General features: G+C 36.7%; 2 protein-coding genes across 3 annotated transcripts in view; one reads left to right on the top strand and one right to left on the bottom strand.

Annotated features, from left to right (window-relative positions):
• Positions 1–9,911, bottom strand: part of LOC121407462 (U3 small nucleolar RNA-associated protein 4 homolog) — a 42,154-nt gene extending 32,243 nt beyond the window's left edge. Inside the window, exons 1-7 of the mRNA XM_041598540.1 lie at positions 9,894–9,911; positions 6,759–6,951; positions 6,124–6,243; positions 5,269–5,334; positions 3,706–3,880; positions 1,748–1,902; positions 604–823 (exon numbers count right to left, since the gene is read on the bottom strand). Of these exons, the coding sequence (XP_041454474.1) occupies positions 604–823; positions 1,748–1,902; positions 3,706–3,880; positions 5,269–5,334; positions 6,124–6,243; positions 6,759–6,923 (901 nt within the window). The 5' untranslated portion in view covers positions 6,924–6,951; positions 9,894–9,911. The remainder of the gene's footprint in view (positions 1–603; positions 824–1,747; positions 1,903–3,705; positions 3,881–5,268; positions 5,335–6,123; positions 6,244–6,758; positions 6,952–9,893) is intronic.
• Positions 9,912–10,039: 128 nt separating this feature from the next.
• The window catches only part of LOC121407461 (pyruvate dehydrogenase phosphatase regulatory subunit, mitochondrial-like), a 34,612-nt gene continuing 17,724 nt past the window's right edge, over positions 10,040–26,927 (top strand). The window contains exons 1-3 of one of the 2 annotated variants that reach the window (XM_041598538.1): positions 10,040–10,209; positions 23,395–23,640; positions 25,995–26,128. In XM_041598538.1, the coding sequence (XP_041454472.1) occupies positions 23,399–23,640; positions 25,995–26,128 (376 nt within the window). In that variant the 5' untranslated portion in view covers positions 10,040–10,209; positions 23,395–23,398. Of the gene's footprint in view, positions 10,210–22,795; positions 22,986–23,394; positions 23,641–25,994; positions 26,129–26,927 lie in introns of those variants that run through there. The other variant, XM_041598539.1, reaches the window with a different exon arrangement.

The following is a 26,927-nucleotide window of genomic DNA, read 5'->3' as shown; positions in this document are numbered from 1 at the left end:
CGTGCCAATTTTCGGCGCTATCACGTGGACGACTGCCGAGATCTTGGGGGGGGGCCTCCCAGGCCCCCCCCCGGCCATAAGAACTCCCAAAATACCCCGGCCTAGATAGGGTTAAGTCTGATTAGCATGCATTTTACAAAATGTACATACATACATAGAGACATCCATGCTGCCCACGGGTAGACACATAAATTGCAATTTATTTCGCTTAGACTTAGTGACATCACAATGGTTATCAGTAAGTATTTCGCTTAATTTTGTCTTGATGATTGAAATACCTAGAAGAGATATAAATACGAGTATTTTGTTGATCCAAGTAAAACATTTTACTTTTTCAATCAGTACTCTAAATTGAATACCAGCCTAGGGGAGTGTTTGACAAAGAGTGAAATGTGACTTAAGAGTCATGCTTAAATGCTGATATGTACATGGATTGTAACATGCAATCTTATTGGTTAATGCGCAGTAGTGCACATTCTCCGAGCATGATTCGACCAATGCGGTGTTACGTGTTATAACACACCAAAGAGGGAAATTCAAGTGCGACTCTAGGTCACACTCAGCTCTTTGTGAAATACCCCCCCCCCTGGGTTACCTACATACCTCCTGACATGAGTGCATCACCAGCTATGACCAGAGCTCTGACATCGTGGCTGTGATCCCGGATGGTCTTACCACGGACCCAGTGCCTGGTCTCGGAACCCGAAGCCTTCTGGACCAGCTGGAACTCTGTAATGATGGGATCCACCCCGGCCGAAAAGATACGGCCCTGGTCCTGGGAGACAGCAAGGGCCAGAATGGATGCTCGGTGACTGGTGTAACTCTGTCCAAGATAAACACAGGGAAAAGGATACAAATTGTAGGATATATCTGACAGTGGTGGCTGATTTCACCCTCTTTACAGCCCAAATCACCCCTAGAATTTTTCAAAATTGAATGCGTTGGGTGACCATCTCTTCTACAGCTACCCCAAGATCTGCCACAGATAATAATCAAGAACATCTATTAAAAAAGCAACAACCTACACATGACAGAATGTTGATACTAGACTTTTTTGCATAATTGATTGTTGTGCTAAAAGGTAATGTCCAGGTATGTATGTCAAAAGTTCATACATAGCTACAACCAGGGGCCTGTAACACAAAACTTAGCAATGATCGTAGAACAACGATTGATTCCATAGACTACAATGTACAATCAATCGTAAAGATCAAGCGTACGATCAATCACAAACCTTTGTGTTACGGGACCCAGATTGTATAATCTAAAAGTGATACAAAGAATACAATCGTAAAAAAGTAAAGGCCTGGTCTCACTGGCTGACAGATGCAAAACGTATTAATGACGGATACAGCAGACATGCAGAATTTCGGGGTGGCGCCCTCCGTTTCCATCCACTCCAGACAATGGACAAAATGGGCGAACAATGAAATGAGTGATACATGTAGAGCATATGAACCAAGTATGCAAAGGGTACACAATGGATACATAACGTTTTCCAACGGATGGCAAGATTCTTTTCAGTTTTACATCCTCTCCGCATCCGTGAGCGCAGTGGGATCAAGCCTTCAAATAATAGTTCTCGATAAGCTATGGAGCAATTCATGAAACAAATATTCCTTGATTTTCACTTTAAACTGTTATAAGCTACTGAAAATCCTTGCATCTGATTGGCTAAGAGCAATCTAGTAGTGAAAATCACTGATAAAGCTCTTCATGAAATGCTCCCCTGTGATTTGGATCATACCTTGAGCAGTGTCCCATGTTTGCCATTCCAGAACTGCGTCCTTCCGACAGAGTCTCCACTGATGACGGTCATATCATCTAAGATAGCTACTTGCCAAACTACAACCTCTGTATGTTTCTGAACCCTCTGGGTGGTGATCCGCAGTGTTGCATGCCCTGAAGGTGTTAAAGAAAATGATGGAAGTTTAACTTAAATCCTCACATAACCCCTGTCCTGAAACAGTTACCCTGGCTTCCAATCAAATCACGCATAAGCTTTAAGCTACTGTTACTTACCTATCAATGTCTTAATTCCTTGGCCCCTGAATATCTCAGAAAGAAATTAATAAGAAATGTCCCTTCACGTAATCTGAGATCTTCACAGAGATATCTGCCTAAGTGTCCAGTTGTTCAGACCAAGTTCTATGGGGAGAGATCATTTTGTCATGCTGCCCCTGAACTTTGGAATACGATCCCTTCTTCCATTAAGGAGGCATCTACATGCTCTGCATTCCAAAGTCGCCTCGAAACTCATTTGTTTAAGCGATTCTATGATTGAGACAGTCTACATAATAGCTTTAATCCTCTCTCTTCTTTGTCTGTTTTCCTATTAAGCGCATAGAGATGCCCATGGGTAGTGATATGCGCTATACAAGCAACGTCATATTATTATTATTATTAAACCAACTTGTCAAAAGTAAGAGCAGTATAAAGAGAACCTGAAACTTACTTTCCACAATCTTCACATGATGCATGTTCTAAAGGTGTTGAGAGTGTGTAATTTGACCTTTATGTTTTGTGAATTTTTATATATTTCTTTGTTTTTTATTTTAATGAATTTAGTCAGGGACTATTTTGCGATCATATGGTGTTTGGAAAGTGTATTTTGACCCTTTGTTTTGTGAATTTGTGTATTTTCTTTGCTTTTTACTTTTTTGAATTTTGTCAGGGACCATTTTGCGATCATAAAACAGCATAAAATAAGCCAGGAATGGTAAAAATAATCACGCATTTATGAGTTTTGGTTGAAAACACAAGTGAACCTGAAATTGACTTTTAATAAACAATCTTCACATTTCGTCATAGACAAAACAGTGGTGAATGCAGGAAAGCTGCAATGAAAAGATGAATAGCTCCCCGAATAGCAGGATTCCTGGGGCCCGTTTCATAAAGAGTTACAACTGTTGTAACTTTGCCATTATTGCAACTAACATGGTAACAAGGCACAGCAGCCAATCAAAATCAAGGTTACCATTAGTGGCGAAACGTGACCCGGAGGAGACAAAGCATCGGAGGGGCACAGCATTGTTCACAAAGAATACAGTGTCCCTCCAATCATTGTCTCCTCCAGGTCACGGTCCGCCACTGGTTACCATGGTAGATGCCACAATGGCATCGTTGTAACTTTGCCATTATGGCAACTACCATGGTAATGGGGCTCAGCAGCCAATCAGAATCAAGGTTATCCTGGTAGTTGCCACAATGGCAAAGTTACAACAGTTGCAACTCTTTATGAAATGGGCCCCTGGTAACAGATGTAACTGTTGACCAAATGAATAAATGGAAACTTCCTGACTGGTCTACACCATCTTCATCTTCTTTCTGTTTGGTCTTATCACATGTAACCAAAACTTTCCCCAAGTGTTAAAAATAATTTTGGAACCACAAATGATACATTGTATCTTGGTCTTGACACATTTATCATTGTTTACATTATTCTATGTAAATTTTTGAAGACTTCTTTTCGTGTTTTTGCACATGGTTACCAAAAAAAGTGTGGGCTGAACCAATAGTGGGGAGGGGTGTACTGAGCAAGCATAAAATCACCCAGCCAACCCCCTTCCTAGTTCCAGAGTGAATGTGTATTGTGTACACTTTCCATTTATATGTTGTTGTAATTAATGCTGTTGATGTTTGGGATAAAATTAATAAATCAAATTGAAAACTTGAAATAAATTGAATATCAAAACCTTCACATACCTGTATTTACATTCCATATCCTGATATTATCAAGTGATCCAGTTACAATGACCTCGTCTGAAATATGCCATGCCAGTGACACGACCCGACCTTGTTGCATCTGGAGTGACCTGTCGTAAAGGAGGCCCTCGTCAGTCAGCTCATAGAGACGGATGTACCCATCCTCGCAACCTGCCTTGGGTATGGGTTAAAAGCAAAATTTCACTTCTTACAAATAAAGATACAGCAAGATAATTCATAAGAATATTTATTTTAGTTGGGACCTCTAACAGATTGAAATATATTTTGAAAAATGACTCGACTACAAAAATAAAACTTTACTGAAGATTGGTTGTCAACAGCAACAGGCATCCCTAAAATGACCCACGATGCAATGTGTACCATCATTGTAAAAAAAGAAAGAAAATCATTTGCAAACATTAAATTATTGATAAATAGCAGTATATTTATCTGACTTCATCAGTAATTCATAAAAGAATCTATCTTAAGTAGAAACCTTGAATTGCAGAGGAAAATGCAAAATGTGTCCATTTTCTTTTTCTCTGAATAAAATATTTCTTTTATGGGGTGATGCAAGAAACTAACTTTTCATTGCAAATCAAGCGTAATGAGGTGTGGCAAGAAATCTTCATTGCAATCAAAGTATTGAACGCAAAATCACTACAAATTTTCATTTGATATTACATTTTAATTTACATTTGAATTTTTACTCATATTGCTTGATTTTAAATTTAGCATTTCAATGTGAACAGGTTCAACCTCTTAGAAATGCCTTGATTCCACCATAGACCTATGAAGAGATGGACACTCATCTCAAAGATAATGAAATCACTAACAGGTGACTGTTATGGTCACCTGAATAACATTCACTTCATACTTGTCTACTTTGGTCCAATGATCGTTACTGTGAGAAGGGCCTGAAGCAGTTCTTGATTGGAACTTTATATTACACAGATTGTATGCACAGTTGATAACAGATCACTTAAATCATGGAAAATTGATGTGCAGTTGTTGTTTACCTTTGGTAATCTTAGTTCCACGTATTTTATTTGGGAAAAATATATGCGTATTTTAATAGAGAGGCAAATTTGTCATTGGTTGTTCATCATTTAAAATTCCATTTGCCGACATATCTCCATAATATTCCAAATATATGTGGCACTTAAAGTGTATAGATCGTGTATCTCTCAATGTTATTGAGGTCCTTACTTACATCCGAAAGTGTCCGGATCGAATAATATATTTTATATCACAGAAATCATCTGCTTCTCATGTTCACTGCTCCAAATATGAAGCATGTTGATTGAAAGGAACATGCTGAAACAGGGTATCAGCCAAAAAAACTAAGACCGGGGAAACTGATCTGTCTTTAAGTGATCGGATACATCTTGGTGGTCATGGTAATTGCTGTTGTCACAACACCTGTATGTTCTTATTAGATGCACATAAACCAGGTGAAGGTAACTATCATTGGATCAAAGAAATGCTCGCGTTAATTGTCCATCTCTTCATAGGTTCATGATTCCACTGATGCTAATGGAATATAGAAAAGCTGGTACTTACTGCTATATGAGTTTGAGCATGATTCACTACAATGCACCAAAAGGCATTTCCATAGTAGACTGATTTCTGGAGAAAAAAAAGAAAAGAAAAATACATCTTACTGTGCAATTTCCTTAAGTGTAAAAAGTTGGGGTCTTTAAAATTGCGAAAAAATAACACAGTGCAATACAAATGTTTAATAATCACTTATTCAAACCTTACACTGAATATCCAACTCTTTGGCAGAGTAGTATTATCAAAAGTTAATACAGATTTTTTTACACCAAGCTATAACAAAATAATCAAAATATAAAGTAGTCAATGAAATATGTTGAATTTCAGTACATTCATCCCTCCCCACCAACTTTGTAGGGTTGAAATTACATGCAAGTAGTTACTGGAGGTGATGATGATTTTAACCTAGATGCTAAGAAAGAATAGATGCTTGTGAGCAAGCAAACACAGGACCAAAGACTGGGTCTTCTCCAAGGGACCTGGTATTGTGCGAAACGGTAATGAGCCTTATCAAAGGGCACTAACACTGATATAAAAAGTGCCCCCTCCCTCTAATCAAGATCAAGAAGACATTGGGACAGAATGCTGATCAGGCATAAGAAATACAAGTAATAAAAATTCATTTACCAATGCATTTTATAATTAGATTTTTGAGGGTATAGTACTAGATAGGAATAACAATCTTTTCTGAGGATTTATTGATAAAATTTTGACATTTGTCTATCATCCCCATTACACATGGTAGTTTGCCTGTGCGAGCGCTGCTCCCAGAACACAAATTATAGTTACAAAGAAAAATCTGTAAATTTTATGATTTCAAAATCCAAAGAATTCTGTGGATCTGTAGAGATATTGTGCTACCTTTGGCTTCAGACAATGCAGATCATATTCTGTGATGTCTCCCTGAAGTCCAGCAGAAAAGAGACGACCTTTGACCCAAACAAGGCTGTTCACCTTCCTCTTCTTGGAACCTGGGATTACCTGATATTTTTCAAGAACGAAGCAAATTGAAAATTAACAAAAAATATTATTTCACTGAATAGGAAAATCAAAATGTAATATTGAATAACTCATACCACAGTTTAAGTAGTAGGCCTATACTATAGTTGGATTTAAATACAATTTTTTTTTCAATTCTTATAGTTGTCTACATCTTTGAACAGTAAATTACTGATTGGTTTATAGTACCCACTTGGTCTACTTTCATTTTTGTCTGGAATACTCCTACCCCACTATTTAGAACTTTGATAGTTAATACATGTATTTCAATGGGTTGGAATATTCATTTCAAATGCCATTAAACAATTCCTTTGACAATCAGATCACAGAAAGATGTGTAGGTTTTGGGGTCCGAATCATGTGAGGACTAGGATTACTTAAGGTTATGGCTAGCTTTAAAACTTGGGTTTATATTTGATTTAATTTATCAATATTCAGTAGGAGCAAATGTCATGGAACTCGTACAACATTCTGCAACCACCTTCAGTTTCACGAACCTTTTGTTGCAACCATTTCCTCCCCTCTCCTGTCTTCCAAATCTCAACAGAGTTGTCCTCTCGGCCAACTGCCAGGAGCTTGTCTGTTTGGTTATAAGCCAGGCACTGGATTCCACTTGGAACATAGTTGAAGAACTTGACATGGTGGACCCAAAAATCACTCATGGTTAACCCTCTCAATCATATGTTCTATCTGTGATTGAAAATAAGAAAAATATTGATGAGACCTATAACTGCGATTATGCCGATGTTCTAACGTTCACACTGTGTACATTTTGAGCATTGATGGTTGTACAGCATAGTACCAAGACAGGGTTCCTATTAATACAAGGATCTACAATAAACTGCTAAATGGCCAATCAAAATTATTGTTGCACATTTCAGACCTTCATTTTTGAGGAGCGCCGGCGCTCCTACCTCACTCCTATGAAAAATAAGGAGAGCAAAAAATCGCGCTTCTAAAAAAAAACTAAGACTAAAAAAAAAAAAAAAAAAAATTGGAAAAAAAAATGCTAAAATTTCACATCTATAAATCAATGAAATGGCTTTCTTTTTTCCATAATTCCTTGAAATTACTTTGATTTAGTTGAAAACTATCAGAAAGATGAAGAATATTCATCTCTTTCCCAACTCTGATTTTAATTTAAACTTGGTAAATATTGCAGTCCCATGTAGTCCCATATGTAGATTTTCATGGCAACACCATGGAAGTCTACATGTGGGACTACAATATTTACTGAGGTAAGTTCAAATCAGTCAGAAAAGAGGTGTATATTCTTCATTTTTCTGATAGTTTTCAACTAAATCAAAGCAATTTCAAGGAATTATGGAAAAAAGAAGGCCATTTCATGGATTTAAAGATGTAAAATGTGAAATTTTAGCAATTTTTTTTTGCAGGAGTGCGTATGACATCTTGTAAACGTATTGACTTGACCCAGGCCTAGTTTCACCACAGATTAATTAATAGCTAACACAGCTATTGCATATATGCAATGTTAAGAAAAATCTACAATTTATCATACATGTATTGTAATTAATTGATTTGAGCTCCTCACGGAGAGCGATTCTGAGGAGCTCAATTGAGCTCCTCAAAAAATAAGGAGAGCGATTTATTGAGCTCCACGAAATTATAAACGTGAAGGACTGACATTTGTATTTTGTTCAAAATACTGTCTAGAAATGAATCAGATCTATTCTTTCATATTTGCAATCCATAGCAAACCTTTGTTTATTATCAGTGAGACAGATTCAGCTACACTAGACCTCAGAAAACTATAAAAAAAAGGGGTAAATTGAAAATTTATATGTTAAACAAATATCTTAATGACAATTCATCGGCTCCCTAGACAAGTGTTCCTCTTAACTATTGTCAGTCCACCTCCCTTTGTTTTTTCTTTTCTTTTTGTCTCCTTTCTCTCTCTTTCTTTTTCTTTTCTTGTAACATATTGATATTAAAACAAGTTGACAATTACTCATAATTTTATTGATAGGGAAACTATAAATTACAAGCTCTACTTTTTAAATAGTTCGTCCTTCATATTCTCATCTTATCGATATATCTGTCTCCAATCCAAACATTCAATTGTATAAAATTTTTTCTGTTTTTTTTTAATGAATTATGGTGATGTATTGTATTATTTTATTATCAATGATTAACTGTCTTTTTTTTTACGTTACCTTGTAAAATGTATTTGATATTTTATGAGATATATGAAAATAAACCAAACTGAACTGAACTGAACTGAGCCAAAAAATCAATAATTTCTGCCTTCTGGTTGTTTGATTAGTGGTTGCAAAAATGAGAGGTTTTCTATTACAAATGATTAAGAGATTGTTCCACAGGATGAAATTTATCAATCGAATTAAAAAAATTTGGAAATAACCCTCCCCAAGTCCTTAGACTCTAATTTAAAAAAAAGTCAACATTCTACATTTGGATAAAAGAAGTTTCCCTTTTGAATTGTTATGTTTTGACAATACCGTAATTGGTATCCCAGTTCAGTGGTCGTTAAAAATCAGCTCAATTGATGTGGAGATGTAAACAGTGGTGAGTGAAATCGCATCTTAGAATTAAATTTTTTTCTGTAATATTGCATTAATATTTATCTAGAAAAATATCCACTTATAGTATAGTATAAGGAATTATAAAGAAGTGAGTGAACGCCCATCTACACATTTTAAAATAAATCACTTGGTATGTAGGACAACAAAATTTAGACTGATCTTAATTTGTCATGTAAAATACATGAAAATAATCCTCAAGTCCTAAAACATGACAAGTCGAACGCCTCTGGCTACCCCAGTCTCAATCGGCCATTTTATTACAATTCATAACAAAAATGGCCGATCGAGACGGGGGTAGGAGAGAACTTTTCGTTTTTTTGAGGTTCTAGTCTGAGCCCCGATGTCAGGAAACTGCCACTCGTGAGACCTTCATCCACATAATCGTGGTAAGTGCATAACTTCTCTTTTCAAAATTCATTTGGAGAAATATTTACACCATAAATCACGCTAGTCCCGTGGTGAGTATGGTCAAATACACGGTAAGCCCCTGGCCTGGGCTCCCTGGGTTAGCTTAAGTCAGGGCTCGGGCGCTGGTGGAGGTAATGCCCAAGCGCTTCAAGCCATCTCGATAAGGAAGTCTCGACCACCCCGTACGCGTATTGATTGCCGAACCATGCAACCACCGAGTCCATGCATCATGATGCATGGTCATGGACGAACCTCCCCTCTTGCTCTTCACTTCAGTTTGGAGAGTGCAAGAATTTTCGGATTTCTCTTTAATTTTCAGAATATGGCCCCTGGATGAGAGTAGCAGAATGAGTTTCAGCTAACATTATTCCTGTTAACGTTATGAAGCGATGTTAACTCAAAAATCAATCGTGAGTGAAACTTAAGACAAGTAGTAACTCTGAACTGAATAATTTCTTTGTTTTAACTGACAAGAAAGTATGTGGGTAGGACTGCACTAAACACTTTCCCAAAAATGTCACTCCACTCTCCTCTCTACTCGTATCACCTTTCTTTCTCGTCCGAACAAATTTTAGGTATCTCTAAGTTAGCTCGACTCACACTCTATAGAGTAAACATAAGCACAATATTGGAACGAAATATTCAAAATCATAAAATACTCACAATGTGCAGCAACTTGCACTTGTTATTCAATGCACCGATCACCCCGCACGTGTGTGCCGCTGATTCTCCCTAGCTAGTTAGCCCTAGCCTATACCGACCTCTCGATCTCACATACGGTACCGGTACCGTCCATCCGTACCGTCGTCGCGCTCGGCCCCCCGGCCGGCCCAGACGGCCGGGGCGGCTTGCATTGCTGCTAGCCAGAAGGTCTAACGTTGAACAGGTCGGAATGCCGGCGAGTCCCGTCGCTGTTCCAGGAGAAAACTCATCACTGCACTCTCGATTAAAAGAATTCCTGAACTACTGAAATTCCAGAGTAAGTAAGCAAGGCCTAATTCAATATCATGTTGCATGGAGAATTGATTTTCATTATTTTGTAGCTGAGCCTGAGGTCTGACTCGGCTCACCAAGGCAGCACGCAAAATTGACCTCTTAATCTTAACTTAAGTTATGGATCACTTGTAAATATTTTGATTGATTTGAGATTGATTTTATACCAATAAATACATAAATATAAAAAAAAAACTTAAGGACGTTCCACAGTGAAAGTGAAATCCATGCCATTTTCACCAAACTTTGCACATATAGGGCCTAGATACTTTAGAACCTTAATATTCGAAATAGGCCTATGCAAAAATCATTTAGGCCTATGCTTACTCTCCACGAAGTGAGGGATTCCATTCCATTCATTTGCGTGTACCTATAGTATAGCCAGGCGGCTTCTTGAGAGTAAAAATCATTTAGGGACCGTACTGACATACCGTATGCTTACTCTCAATGAAGCCAGGTATTCCTATCCATTCATGTGTGTGTAGGCTGCCAAAACGTGAAAATTTCGCCCCGAGATTTCAACTTTCCTTGTAACCCAGGCGGTCGGGAGCCCAGGATCGTACGTGCAATTTGGCATACTCACCTGACAAGCGTGAAGTATGGTCAAAATAATTCTCCGAATAAATAGTTAAAACAGAAATCAAGCACTTACCACGATTATATGGATGATGGTCTAACGAGTGGCAGTTTTTCTGACATCTGGGCACAGACTGGAACCTCAAAAAACGAAAAGTTCTCTCCTTCTACCCCCATCTCGATCGGCCATTTTGTTACAATTCATAACAAAAATGGCCGATCGAGACGGGGGTAGAAGGAGAGAACTTTTCGTTTTTTGAGGTTCCAGTCTGTGCCCAGATGTCAGAAAAACTGCCACTCGTTAGACCATCATCCATATAATCGTGGTAAGTGCTTCTGTGGGCCGATTGCACGAAAGGGTCTTTGCAAGGACCATCTTTCATGTCGCCCATCTTTTATGATGCGCCATGTAAAACGCATTTTAAATAAATCATCTGCAAACATATTTCATTCGTCCGTTAAAATAAATTATTTGTTTATAAAATGATGTGATATATCATAAAATTGTATAAAATTTGATTTAAAAGCAAGCTAACGAATCTTATTCTTTATCATAAATTTCAGAAACCCCCCGCTTAGAAGATGGGCGACACGAAAGACGGTCCTTGGAAAGACCCTTTCGTGCAATCGTCCCCATGTTTCTTTAGGACCTCTTACAGTGCAAACTCTGAATGCATTATACATGTACATTGTGTGTGTGTGAGTATTCACGTGAATCAAAGTGTGTCACAAAAGAATGAAAGCAGTTAACTGCTTTCATACATCACGTACGTGCAAAGCGCCAACTTAATGTGTTCCGCCATCTTGCTTGTTGGTTGCCGATAAAATGCGCATTTTCAGATTTTTTTACGCTCTGTCATTATCCATGACTGAAACATTGACCAATCAAAAACTAAGATTCTATAAGAAATATGAATATTCATAAACGAAAGTATAAACATAGATAATTTAATTTTATGTGAAATTTAAACATAATTCTTCAAAATTGGGTTAGTTTTATGTCTGTAAAATGACCCTTAAAACCAAAGTTTTTTTTCGAAAAAATAAGGGTTTTCCCAAGTTGTCATGGTAACATGGCCTGAATTACAAAAGCTTAGCAAACACTTTATTTCAGTGATCGAGGATGTATTTGTTTACGGTATACGTCTACAAAAGTTATAACATTTTTTTCCAGACCATGGATGAACTTTCAAAAAGAGATATTTTAGGCAAGTTTTTACGATTTCCGGCAATTTTCTGACATAGGCATTTTCAAGACATAGTTTTTACAGAATTAGAAGAAGACATCATGGATTTTCCTAATTATCACGACGGATATGCAACTTACTTGTAAATAAATCAAACAAAGTCTATGATTTATTTTCGATAATGCAAAAAGAGACATTCAAGTCTCTGATTGAGAGCCGCAGATTTAACATTCGCACGGCGCAATAGTAACGTTTTCGCCGAATTCGTTGGGGCGAAAACACCAAGCGAGCCGTCCCACTCACCAGTCCCGAACGCTGCGCTGTATGTTTGATGATATATCTGGTGCCATTTCGTGCTTATAAATTTGTTTTTTCTACAATGCCACTATCTCATTAAAATTATTTGTCATGATAACATTGAAAATATTATCGTTTAATGGCCCAAAGGATCGACTGTAATAAAATACACTTTGAAATATTGTCAGAGAGTGATTAGTTAGGTGATGTTTATGGTCAGAATTTAGTCATGGCTTCGGGTGAACTTACGCGAACGCGGTCACTTGCTCACGGGGCGAGTCGGCCTGGCAATTTGGTGGAGGGCCGTTACGTGCAGTGCAGCAAGAGCAGAGTTGGGGAGTTAAGTAAAAATACTTTGAAATAAGTAATCTGCAACTATTTTTGTCTTACTCTTATCCCTTTAGATTAATTAGATAAGAGATTAAAATTCTAAAAGATTAAATCCAATTTTAGACAGTGGCAGAACAGAGTGGTGCTTTATTAATGGGGGGGGGTCGTGCATATGCCCCCAATTCAGAAAAAAAGAGGAAAAAGAAAGAGAATCTTGTGAACTTGTTCAATTGGATTTTTGTTACCAAAACATCAAAATTATGCTCATGTCGGTTGCAACTTACTAAATTCTTTTTAAATTTTGCCTGATCGATACGCCATATCGTGTATAACCCCCAATTTTTTTTCGCTCGTTCATGTCGTTACGCCACTGATATAACAGCTAGTTTATGCCAACATTATTTGGTTGCGGGATCAATTCAGCTATAGCTAAACATTTATACTTTATGCCTGTTCAACTTCATACAGGTTTAGGCCTGTATTTATGAGATATTTTTAAGATCTATGGGTGCCTTCATTATTTTCATTTTCAATTAAAACAATTATTAATTATGTATTAATTTAGTATAAACCTCCATGATACATTTTATTGTGTTAAATCGTGCCATTTCTGTTATATTAAGCCCTTGTAAAAACATGCTCAGTAGCAGACCCCCTCCCATATATAAACACAATATAAATGTATATAAAATGAATTGACCCCCCCCCCCCCGGCTTCCCTATCGAGGACAAAATGAAAAAAAATCAAAATAATTGACCGCCCCCCTTTGACGAGGCAGCTGTCGGTGGCATGAGTGGCATGATGTCTTCTTTGACTTTTTTGCGTGTAAAAATAATACTGAAGAAATATAGGGGCACTCTAAGTGTCCCCCATGAAAATCAATCTGGATCTGCAAGTGCATGGGGCTGCGCCCTCTCCAACGTCATAACTTCACCATGGCTCCGTAACACAAAGATTAGAAAATCAATCTCTAAATGAATTGGCTAATCAAGATCAATGTTACACGTGCATTTGTCGCAAAATACTGACTAAGAACCAATCAGAAGCGTTCTTTCATTTTTGCTATTCATCGTAAACCTTTGTGTTACGGAGTCCATATGTTTACGTCCTAGCTCTCATATTTTTCATCTCCCTGATTTTGGAAGAAAAAAAAACAAGGCGAAAGAAAAGAGTGAAATAAATCCAATACGATTAATCACAATTTGAGTTTTTTGAAAGAATTATACTTTATTAAATTCTACAACCATGATGAAGAATAAACAGCAATCTTGATAAATTCTGGGTTTTTTTTCAAAAAATAAGAACCAATTAACCTTTTTCTGATTTTTCTGTCACTTTCCACATTTTGAAGAAAAAAAATTAAGTTGTTCATCGACGCCCTGCACTGATGATGAAACTGTATCCCCACTGGGTCCTCTTAACTCCCCCCCCCCCTCTCTCTCTCTCTCTCCCTCCCCCCCCCATAAAGTGCCTTGCTCATTTCTCTTATCTCACCTTGACCTTAATTAGTTAATCTTAACGATTTGGCGGTACTGTCAAACGTGACTGGTCGCCATCATAGCTTCATCCCCAACAAACACGGAACAAACAATCACAACAATATTCTGGTGTTCGACCCAACATCATTCCGTTCAATACACGTAAGGCCATACGTGGGCATGCACAAACAACGTGGGTTCTCAAAAACTGACCCGCGTTTGGACTGAAATTGTGATTAAAATAAAAATGTTATAAATATCACAAAAATATGGGTATAATAACGGATATTTGATTAACGGAAAAACATCAATCGCTTATTCATAATAATTCCGGAAAAGATTTGAACGAGGTTTTTATCAATGGTAATCAAGAGGAATTAGTGTATAGATGAATGGCGCTCAACGTTAGCCGGGTGAGGGCGCGCGCCAAATCTGGCCAGAATCTGGCAATATGGCGTCGCCCTTTAAGCTGACGTTGGGTCTATGGCTCGTGCACGTACGTGATGTGAGAGCTAGAATTGCGTATTGATGCTCTCAATCTGATCCTGGGGCCGATTGCACGAAAGGGTCTTTGCAAGGACCGTCTTTCGTGTCGCCCATCTTTTATGATGCGCCATGTGAAATGCATTTTAAATAAATCATCTGCAAACATATTTCATTCGTCCGTTAAACTAAACAACATATTTGTTTATAAAATGATGTGATATATCATGAAATTGTATACAATTTGATTTAAAAGCAAACTAACGAATCTTATTCTTTATCATAAATTTCAGAAACAACCCGCCTATAGCGTATCATAAAAGATGGGCGACACGAAAGACGGTCCTTGGAAAGACCCTTTCGTGCAATCGGCCCCTGATCCTCGCAGCTAACTAGCTAGCTAGCTCGAGCCACAGGCATAGCTCTCTGCCCGAATTTCCCATACTGATCAGGTAGTTTCAGGATTATTTTTTGTATTATGGCTTCCTATAAAGTATTTTTGATATAAAAATAATAATAGTATTAATGTGAATATTTTTTCAATTCATGAAAAATTGTAATTCTAATCTCTATTAAAAAAAAACAGATTGGCAAATTAAAACTGAAATATCTTGCTCATTACGCGCGGTTTCTTTAAACCCGGAACTTGGAGGTCTCACGGGCCTAATCACTAGTGGCAGGCCCTAGATATTCATTCGAGCCAACCCCATTGCTATTTTTTTTATTTTGATATGGCTGATTGACAAAGTGTATGCATATGATTGTCCATCTAACACTGATTCTATATTTGGTAATTACTGAACTTCCTTTTCTTTAATTGGGAAGAAATATCACCAATTTTGGACTATATTTTGACTGGCGGAAGGATTACGGCTATTTTGCTGTTTGAGTTGATGAATCTGCTCCCCCCGACGGTGTCTTCAAACACGCCAATTTATTTTTAAAATGAGCCGGTCGAGGGACCCTTTTCTGGTCAGATCCCGGGGGGCCACTTCCATTCACGAGTGGATACCATGCGCGACCATGGGGTCTCGAAAAGCACCCTAAACACATAATTTCCATATTCTGAAAATGCACCCCTTAACAAGTATTGGCGTGTGAAACCCTACCCTTAACAAGTATTGGAAACAAAACGATACTCTTGGCAAATATTCCCTGAAATGAACCCCTAAACAAGTACAGAAGTTGTTACGCCGGTTGTTACGGGTCCTTCGGTCGTCGGCTTTACCCTATTTGGTATAGTACGACCCCAACTTCTACACCTCGCGCAAATCGGACTCTAAACACGAAGTGTTGGGGCAAAAAGGACATCCTTTTTAAAACATTTTAATTTTGTTTTATCATCCCCGCAAATTCGACCCTAAACACGTAATTTTCCTAGCGAAATAGCTACCCTTTTTTCATTATATTTGTGTTTTTGACACCCTTATCCCGTTACGTACGTAACGTGCCCTATCGTGAAAAGGACACACGTACGTGCAAAGCGCCAACTTAATGTGTTCCGCCATCTTGCTTGTTGGTTGCCGATAAAATGCGCATTTTCAGATTTTTTTTACGCTCTGTCATTATCCATGACTGAAACATTGACCAATCAAAAACTAAGATTCTATAAGAAATATGAATATTCATAAACGAAAGTATAAACATAGATAATTTAATTTTATGTGAAATTTAAACACAATTCTTCAAAATTGGGTTAGTTTTATGTCTGTAAAATGACCCTTAAAATCAAAGTTTTTTTTCGAAAAAATAAGGGTTTTCCCAAGTTGTCATGGTAACATGGCCTGAATTACAAAAGCTTAGCAAACACTTTATTTCAGTGATCGAGGATGTATTTGTTTACGGTATACGTCTACAAAAGTTATAACATTTTTTTCCAGACCATGGATGAACTTTCAAAAAGAGATATTTTAGGCAAGTTTTTACGATTTCCGGCAATTTTCTGACATAGGCATTTTCAAGACATAGTTTTTACAGAATTAGAAGAAGACATCATGGATTTTCCTAATTATCACGACGGATATGCAACTTACTTGTAAATAAATCAAACAAAGTCTATGATTTATTTTCGATAATGCAAAAAGAGACATTCAAGTCTCTGATTGAGAGCCGCAGATTTAACATTCGCACGGCGCAATGGTAACGTTTTCGCCGAATTCGTTGGGGCGAAAACACCAAGCGAGCCGTCCCACTCACCAGTCCCGAACGCTGCGCTGTATGTTTGATGATATATCTGGTGCCATTTCGTGCTTATAAATTTGTTTTTTCTACAATGCCACTATCTCATTAAAATTATTTGTCATGATAACATTGAAAATATTATCGTTTAATGGCCCAAAGGATCGACTGTAATAAAATACACTTTGAAATATTGTCAGAGAGTGATTAGTTAGGTGATGTTTATGGTCAGAATTTAGTCATGGCTTCGGTGAACTTACGCGAACGCGGTCACTTGCTCACGGGGCGAGTCGGCCTGGCAATTTGGTGGAGGGCCGTTACGTGCAGTGCAGCAAGAGCAGAGTTGGGGAGTTAAGTAAAAATACTTTGAAATAAGTAATCTGCAACTATTTTTGTCTTACTCTTATCCCTTTAGATTAATTAGATAAGAGATTAAAATTCTAAAAGATTAAATCCAATTTTAGACAGTGGCAGAACAGAGTGGTGCTTTATAATTTAATGGGGGGGGGGGTCGTGCATATGCCCCCAATTCAGAAAAAAAGAGGAAAAAGAAAGAGAATCTTGTGAACTTGTTCAATTGGATTTTTGTTACCAAAACATCAAAATTATGCTCATGTCGGTTGCAACTTACTAAATTCTTTTTAAATTTTGCCTGATCGATACGCCATATCGTGTATAACCCCCAATTTTTTTTCGCTCGTTCATGTCGTTACGCCACTGATATAACAGCTAGTTTATGCCAACATTATTTGGTTGCGGGATCAATTCAGCTATAGCTAAACATTTATACTTTATGCCTGTTCAACTTCATACAGGTTTAGGCCTGTATTTATGAGATATTTTTAAGATCTACATGTATGGGTGCCTTCATTATTTTCATTTTCAATTAAAACAATTATTAATTATGTATTAATTTAGTATAAACCTCCATGATACATTTTATTGTGTTAAATCGTGCCATTTCTGTTATATTAAGCCCTTGTAAAAACATGCTCAGTAGCAGACCCCCTCCCATATATAAACACAATATAAATGTATATAAAATGAATTGACCCCCCCCCCCCCCCCCCGCTTCCCTATCGAGGACAAAATGAAAAAAAAATCAAAATAATTGACCGCCCCCCTTTGACGAGGCAGCTGTCGGTGGCATGAGTGGCATGATGTCTTCTTTGACTTTTTTGCGTGTAAAAATAATACTGAAGAAATATAGGGGCACTCTAAGTGTCCCCCATGAAAATCAATCTGGATCTGCAAGTGCATGGGGCTGCGCCCTCTCCAACGTCATAACTTCACCATGGCTCCGTAACACAAAGATTAGCGATCAATCTCTAAATGAATTGGCTAATCAAGATCAATGTTACACGTGCATTTGTCGCAAAATACTGACTAAGAACCAATCAGAAGCGTTCTTTCATTTTTGCTATTCATCGTAAACCTTTGTGTTACGGAGTCCATATGTTTACGTCCTAGCTCTCATATTTTTCATCTCCCTGATTTTTGGAAGAAAAAAAACAAGGCGAAAGAAAAGAGTGAAATAAATCCAATACGATTAATCACAATTTGAGTTTTTTGAAAGAATTATACTTTATTAAATTCTACAACAACATGAAGAATAAACAGCAATCTTGATAAATTCTGGGGTTTTTTTCAAAAAATAAGAACCAATTAACCTTTTTCTGATTTTTCTGTCACTTTCCACATTTTGAAGAAAAAAAATTAAGTTGTTCATCGACGCCCTGCACTGATGATGAAACTGTATCCCCACTGGGTCCTCTTAACCCCCCCCCCTCTCTCTCTCTCCCTCCCCCCCCCCCCCATAAAGTGCCTTGCTCATTTCTCTTGTCTCACCTGACCTTAATTAGTTAATCTTAACGATTTGGCGATACTGTCAAACGTGACTGGTCGCCATCATAGCTTCATCCCCAACAAACACGGAACAAACAATCACAACAATATTCTGGTGTTCGACCCAACATCATTCCGTTCAATACGCGTAAGGCCATACGTGGGCATGCACTAACAACGTGGGTTCTCAAAAACTGACCCGCGTTTGGACTGAAATTGTGATTAAAATAAAAATGTTATAAATATCACAAAAATATGGGTATAATAACGGATATTTGATTAATGGAAAAACATCAATCGCTTATTCATAATAATTCCGGAAAAATTTGAACGAGGTTTTTATCAATAGTAATCAAGAGGAATTAGTGTATAGATGAATGGCGCTCAACGTTAGCCGGGTGAGGGCGCGCGCCAAATCTGGCCAGAATCTGGCAATATGGCGTCGCCCTTTAAGCTGACGTTGGGTCTATGGCTCGTGCACGTACGTGACATGGAGAAAATAATCATGTCAGAGAAAATGAGTTACCAAACAAAGACAAATTTCAATTCCATCTTTTTTTTCCATCTATTTTGTCAAATAACATTGTCACTCTGCACATTGCCTTAAAATAAATTAATGCACAATGAGTTGTGTATAGCTTTTAGGGTCCTTGTTTCATTAGGACCTCTTACCATACAGTGTAAAACTCTGAAGGCATTAAATACAGTACATTGTATTTGTATCTATTCGCGAGAATCAAAGCGCATCACAAAAGAATGGAAGCAATTAACTGCTTTCATACATGGAGAAAGTAATCATGTTTAAGAGAAAATGAGTTGCCAAACAAAGACAAATTTCAATTCCATCTTCTATTTTTTTTCCATCTATTTTGTCAAATAACATGATCTAGATTTTGTAAACCATAGGATGCATGTCTTCATTCGTCCATTATGCGACCTATCCACTCTCGTTGAGGCTGTGTTTAATCCATTGCACTGAGCCTAACGGCTTTGTGTTATAGATTGAACAGAACCTCAACTCAAGTGAGGATATATCGCATAATGAACTCATGTGCATGCATCATTTGTATACTGTATCATAGCATTTACAAACTTAAAACAACAAAAATACATAAACACAATCAGAGATGCCAAGTTCAAAAAAATTTTATGCGTGAGATTTTCATGACTCGACGTCTTAGCTCTGTGCGCGTGCGACCAGTACTTACACTCGTACGTTGCGAAAAGTCATGAGCTTTGGGCTTCAAAACCATGCAATGCACGTATGCAATTCATCGTATCACGTACTAGCTGTGCGCTGACTGCACTCTCGATTCGTCTCGCATGCCGGGCTAGACGCGAAGGCGGTCGGCCAGTCGTATAATCTGGTGAATAATGCTACTTTTTCTCTTTTTTTCTGTTGGGTCCCGATGCGTGAGAAAAATGGGTGCCATGCGTGAGATCGTGAGACGGACCCTGAATGCGTGAGTCTCACGCACAATGCGTGAGACTTGGTAGCTCTGCACAATGCAGATGCAAAAGAGATCAAAAGGAATTGACAAATCTATGTTTTTAGTAATTTCTTAAATTGATCTGTAGTGTTTGATGATTGAATTATCATTTTAATTTATTTGCCATTTAATTTGTAAGAAAATGAAATTACAAGGTAATACATGAGTACAAAGTGGGAAGAAACAAGAATGTCTACAGGACAAGTCCATGATGAAGGGAAGGGATCAAGTTTAACAAATTACCGCCATCAACGGTACTTAGTTGACTAGTCTCCCAAAATTGACCCAGTTATACATGGCGTGATGTTGGAATGTTGTTTTGATTGTGTGAGGGGGAGGGGGATATAAAAGGGGTTGCACTGTTGTGAAACATGAAAGGAATTCTTTGGCTCCCACCCCCTATCTTTCTCTTTCTCTCTCTTATACACACACAGATGGGGAGGGGTCAATTTATTTCTTAAAGTATAACTGTGGTCCAGGCTGGAGATATTTTTGTATCTCAATAAATAGAGTAAAATTCACAGAGCAAAATGCTGAAAAATTGATCAAAATGGGATAAGAAATATCAAAGTTATTGAATTTTAAAGATTTGCAATTTTGCATTATTCCGGTGAAACAGTTCTAGCCTTGTAGTCATGAATATTCATTAGGTTGGCTGATGATGTCATATCCCCACTTGTTCTTTTGTATTTTATTAGGTATATGTAATTAGGTTTATTTAGAATTTCTCTACCAAGTGCATTAAAAACAATTGGATTGACGACTGATAAAGTGCATTAGTTATTTATTGCTGCAACTTATTTCATCAAAACGGAGACACATATCATATAAACATTTATGAAAAACTTAAACATTTATGATTTCATGTAATAACAGAAGAACAAAGAAAATGGGGATGTGACATCATCAGCCCACCTAAAGAATATTCATGACCCTTTGCAACCCTGTACAACTGTTTTCACAAAATATTTATAAACTTAAAATTCAATAACTTCATTATTTGTTATCCGATTTTGTAGAAATTTTCAGAATTTTGCTTTGTGAATTTTACTCTATTCATATCTATATAAATATTTTTAGCCTGGACCATCCCTTTAAGTCATGACCTTTCCTTATAAGGGAAAGCACATGGCTTCTTTATTTCCCCAAAACTTTAATTGGCTATCGAAGGTCTTATCTGCTCAAGTGACCTAGTATTGTGTTTACTTTCTGTTATGAGCATGCAGACGATGACTTATTTTTTGTGTATCAAGGGCAAAAAGCCGGGTGGGATTGACATTTTCAGAGCTCTTTCTGGTGGGTGTTTAACTGTGAATGTGATGCAATCATTGTTTATTTTTGACAAATTACCTCGGTAACATCATTTTTAAACCCGTATCAAGTATTCAAAAACTGTTGTCATCATTGTTATCTTGTCATTTGTTACTATTACTTGAGTATTCGAGTTATCCCAATATCATAATCTGGATCTGCCGAACATTTGAACAGTGCAAATTTTGCTATTCGATTAGCGATCGGCGTCAAGCCATTAAACCATTCCGAGCAAAAGTGGACATTTTCCAAAAATTCATATTGGCTCTATTTCAAATCTGGATCAAATTTTTCTATCAAAACTCATGGGATTTCATAAATACAAAAGGGGAACATAATGAGCAACAATTTTTTTTCCTTACGCATCTCCTTATAGGAGAATCCAAACCATACAAAAAATTCTATACATGGGATTATATATTTTGATTTTTACTTAATGTCAATTCAACAGAAAAATATTGCTTGTTTTGTAAAATTTTCTTTTGGATAATCTGAGGGTCATCATTTTACATCATATCAAAAGAAAATTTTAAAATATAAGTTCATTTTACGTTGCCTGTGGGTGAATATTTCAGATGTCACTCTGTTACCGTCACTACGTAACCGGATTTGGGTTTATGTTTTAAGTTGTAACTAATGAAAAAAAAACACCAATTTTTTAATGTAATGCAGCATACATGTATTTAAGCTAGAACAACATAGAATCCAATCAATAACTCAACATTATGATAGCCATTCAAAGTTCACAGAGTTTGAGCAATATGTTTTCTCCTCAAATATGCAAGTCCATACCATCTATTTGTTTGTTTGTTTGTTTTCTGATACTTTGTTAATACCGTGTATTGTACTGTTTTTATCCTTTCGATGGTTGAATAAATAATTGAATTGAATTGAAATTGAATCTCTTCTTCAGTCTACTATGCAATCTCATTTTCATTTCCTTTACAATCTTTTCTCATTCTCTCTCTTCTCTTTCTCTTTCAGTAAAATAGTTTAAATTGCTTTCTCAATTGTATGGAAATACCCTTGATAAGCCCTTGTGGCTTTCGGTGTTTCCACCGGCCATATTTCAATTTGTTATGTAGTTTTTAATATGTATGTAAAATGGCCTATTGGCCTTCTCTCACTTTCTTTCCATTTTTATATTTTTTTCTGTATGTGATATATATGTTTTTATTCTTGTTTGTGATTTGATGATTATGTTTGTTTTGAATTGAATATGGTCATAAATGAAATGAACTTTGCTCTATACTTGGCCACATATTAAGTGTATCACCTTGATCCAATAAGGAAGCATGTGGTGTATACACAGGAAAATATTTACCCAGTTCAAAGTGTAATAAATCTCTGTCCCTGGGACAATTGTCAATAGAATTGGTATATGAACTTTTGTCTTGGTTCAATGTGTGCATGTACTGGGAACTGCTGCTCCAGGGTTGAATATTTCAAATCCGTTAATCATTGCAAGTGCTGTGAAACCACTAAACCAAAACTGGGCGTGCTTTATGAAATCTTATTTAATATTATTTTGATCTTACATGCAGTCATTCTGTAGACAAGCTGTGCTTTAAAGTTGCAACAACTCTGTAAGTTTTTTTAATCAATGATATTTGTGTTGAGCCTCGGCTTAGGTATCTTATTATAAGGTAATATATGTAGTTATTTATCTTGTCTGGTATTTGGATGTGATTTTTTTCAGTTGTAAAGATGAAACTTCACTTTATTTGGGCAAAATTATATTGATTTGAATCATTCAATCCAAAAGATATTTGCAATTTATTCAAATTAATATAAATATTTTTATATCATCATACAAACTTTTTAATTCCGTTCAGTTGAAAATGATTATAAACTTTTAAAACTGTTTTAAAAGTGTCAAGCAGTACATGTACATGTATGTAATAGGATATTGAAAGTTATGATTTATGTGATAATTTCTTGTTTCATAGAAATCATTATTTTGACTTGATCCTTCCCTTTTTTTCTATTTGCTAGAACAATGCAGAATCTATTAAAGGGTGGGTCTGTACCCATCCAGAGGCTTATACCCATCTGGAGTGCTTCCCATCGGATGTTCTACCCCTCCGCCACCCGTCTTGCCAGCACTCAATCTTCCCCATCGGTTGATTTACCGGATAGGGCCAAAGTAGTGATTTGTGGTGGAGGAGTGGCTGGGACCTCCATTGCATATCACCTGGCTAAACTTGGATGGAATGATGTTCTACTTCTTGAGCAAGGAAGGTAGGTAACTTCCATGACCATTCTCAGGGGGAAAATACTTTACAGAGGGATTTGGGGCGATTTCGCTCCCAAATTGTTTGAAAGATTCTTGGAAAATCGAAAAAAAAAGCCCAAGAAAATCTCCATCCACCGCAATGTTAAAACTTATCTAATTTTGCATATATAGACAGTTGCGTTTTAAAATGCAGCCCCTGAAAATGATTACTATTTACCTGGCATTTCTAGTACAATGTATCATTGTTTTATTCATATTTAAACAAGAAAAAATATTTGTAGTCATCTTGTATCATAATATGGCAATTTATAGAATTAAAATTTGAAGGGAAAGGCAAGCCTAATTTTAACGAAAAATAATTCAGACAAGTGGACGTATATTGTGAAAGTTAAAACGATATAGGACAAACAATGAGAAAACATGAATTGTTGAAAGCTTTCATTTTGTTGTAATCCCTATACCTATTGAAACTTCAAAATGGCCACAGTGGTGATGTCATAGTGATGTAAGATTGGGACTGCTCTTCCATTTGCTACAAAATGACTAAACTGTGTTTTTTATGTATATTTAAAAGAGATTATTTCAAATCAAATTTTCTTTGTTGAGGACATAATATTATGCTGTGTTGTATTTTCACTATTGCCCTAGGAAAATATGTACTTATGAGAAAACCAAACACAACCTGTGGAAAGTTGTCCTCACCTGTACAATTTCTGGTCACCTGATTTTACTTTTTGAAGACCAAATTACTATTGGGCTTTTAAAAGAGAACTCACTGAGGCATTAATACTCAGTTCAATTTCAATTTTATTTCATTCAAAATTGAAAACAATTACAAGGTAAAAAAAAATACAATACAGAATGATGAGGCAGCTGGGAAGAGCATTGAAGTCTTATTATCAAATGCTGCCACCAATATACAAACAATAAAAAACAAATAATATACAAGAAAATATGAAAAAGAGTGTAAATGGATTTGAAATATTTTAATTGAACAAAACCCTACAAACCCTAACCAAATATAACATAACCAAAGTAAAAATGAGCCTGATAATTTGCATGTAATTTTCTTGTAATTCTTTTAAAAGCGTTTAATGAAGGACTTGATTTCATTTCTTCTGATGGAGAATTCTTCATTTTTGTCCTTCTGGTGTCAGATGTCATAAGAAGTTATTTCAGAAGTCAAAGTGATTTTTTGTATGTGACTTGTATAGACCTTGGGCCAAGGTATTTTTCGTTTCAAAACGTTTCAGTTGAAACCTGAGGTATTTTTTATACATTTAAAAAACAAAGAAAAACATAATAACTGGAAAATGTCTTGATCCCACAGTCAACTCGCTGCAGTTAGCAAAATATGTAATTCAGAACTCCGGTTTCATCATGCTGCCTAATTATTGTACGAGCCGCACATTTAGCCATGCGCACTTCAATAACACAGCGGGGAAATGCGAGCGCTTCAGTCGAACTTTGAGTCGATTTCAGTCAGTATTAAACAGTATTATTATTTCTACACCCAGTATAACGTATCCCTGGAAATCTCTTTGGACGTCAATCACCTACCTTTAGTTGTAAATCATTGAAATATATGAATATTCAATAATAATATCATAAAATTTACCAAAAACAGTTGAGAAAATTGTAGACATCCACAGAGATCTCTAGAGATATATTATAGTACGTGTAAAAATAATAATAATGTTTAATACTGACCAAGCTCGACTCGTAGTTTGACTGTGGCGCTCGCATTTCCCCGCTGTGCTATTGCAGTGCGTATGGCTAAATGTGTGGCTCGTAAAATAATTAGGCATCATGATGACACCGGAGGTCTAAATTACATATTTTGTTAATAAACTGCAGCGAGTTGACTGCAGGAATAAGCCATCTCCAAATTAACATATTTTGCTTTGGTTTTTCAGTACACTTCAAGGTCACTGAAACAAAGTTAAAAACTAAACCACTTTTGATCGTTCTGCACACGGCCTAATAAATGTACACCCGTTTTTAAATATTTTAATAAATTAAAATAGCAGTATTGAAAATATTCAAATCATGTACATGTACATGTATATTTAACAGTTTTAATTCATAAAATGTAGATCTTGTATAGGCAAGAAAACTAGCATGAAAGGTGATACAAACCTTTTTGCATTTAATGAAATAATCTTAACATTGAGTAATAAATAAGGTATATATATATGCCTATATTATAGATTTATAATGCATAAAAAATGTAATTAATATAATATACACAAATATTTTGAAATTTTATAACAAACCACAGGGAACTACCCTGTTTAAGTTTTAATAAACTTTTTTTTATGCCGAGATTCCTCCATGTGTGTGTGATTATATTTTATAGTTTGACATGTGGGACAACCTGGCATTCTGTTGGGCTAGTAGGCTTGTTAAAGAGCAATTCAACACTGAGTCAGATATCAAGATGGAGTGCTGAACTTTATGAAAGTCTCAAGGAAGAAACAGATATTGATACAGGTATTTAAATATCTTCGTCTTTGTTATAACTCTTTGGGTATTTAATCTATGCTCTTGTTCATTTGCATCTGTCTACTTTCTCGAGCCAGTATCAAGGCTCTCTTTGTTATCCAATGTATAAAATGCATGAATTAATCTTCTACTGTTCCTTTATTGTAATCTGTTCGATGAATTGATGCAAAACAAGGAGTGGATGCTGATTATTTGGCACTCACAAATGACAGAATGGGCATCTGCAGCCCATAAGACTACCTTTTCATACCTTGCCAGCTGCCTTGAGCATATAATTTTCACCCTCTTTCATTGCTCAACCCGTTCTTTCCAATTCCTAAGTCCATCGTTTCAGGCGGCATTTCCCGAGACCCCCATTTGCAGAGTGCCATCAAACTTTTTATTTCGTAATCCCCGTATTTGTATCCCCCGAACAGATTTCGGAGGATACTATGCTTCGTCGCGCTGCGTCCGCCGCTGCAGAGATTTCCTTTTGAGCGCTCTTTCAGCTGTATTTATTCTCCGTTTATCTTCAAATTTGGCATGAAAGTTGAGTATGGTATAGCAAAGCCGCCTATCGATTTTGGTGTGGGTGGAGACATTGTTGCCATGGCAACAGGTCAACATTAAAGTTTACATGCAAGGCTCTCTTATGACACCTAACTCCGCAACCGTTAGTCACTTTTCAACCGAACTTGGATGGTAGATGGATTTGGGGTACCTGCATGTTATGCTGCAGTCATAGGTCACATGGTAAGGTCAAAGGTCATTTTCAGGTCATCGTTAAAGTTTACATGCAAGACTCTCT

The sequence above is a fragment of the Lytechinus variegatus genome, chromosome 2, assembly GCF_018143015.1.
Source record: "Lytechinus variegatus isolate NC3 chromosome 2, Lvar_3.0, whole genome shotgun sequence".
Classification (NCBI taxonomy): domain Eukaryota; kingdom Metazoa; phylum Echinodermata; class Echinoidea; order Temnopleuroida; family Toxopneustidae; genus Lytechinus; species Lytechinus variegatus.
Note: the sequence above shows the minus strand (reverse complement) of the source record. Positions and strands in the feature narration are given on the sequence as shown.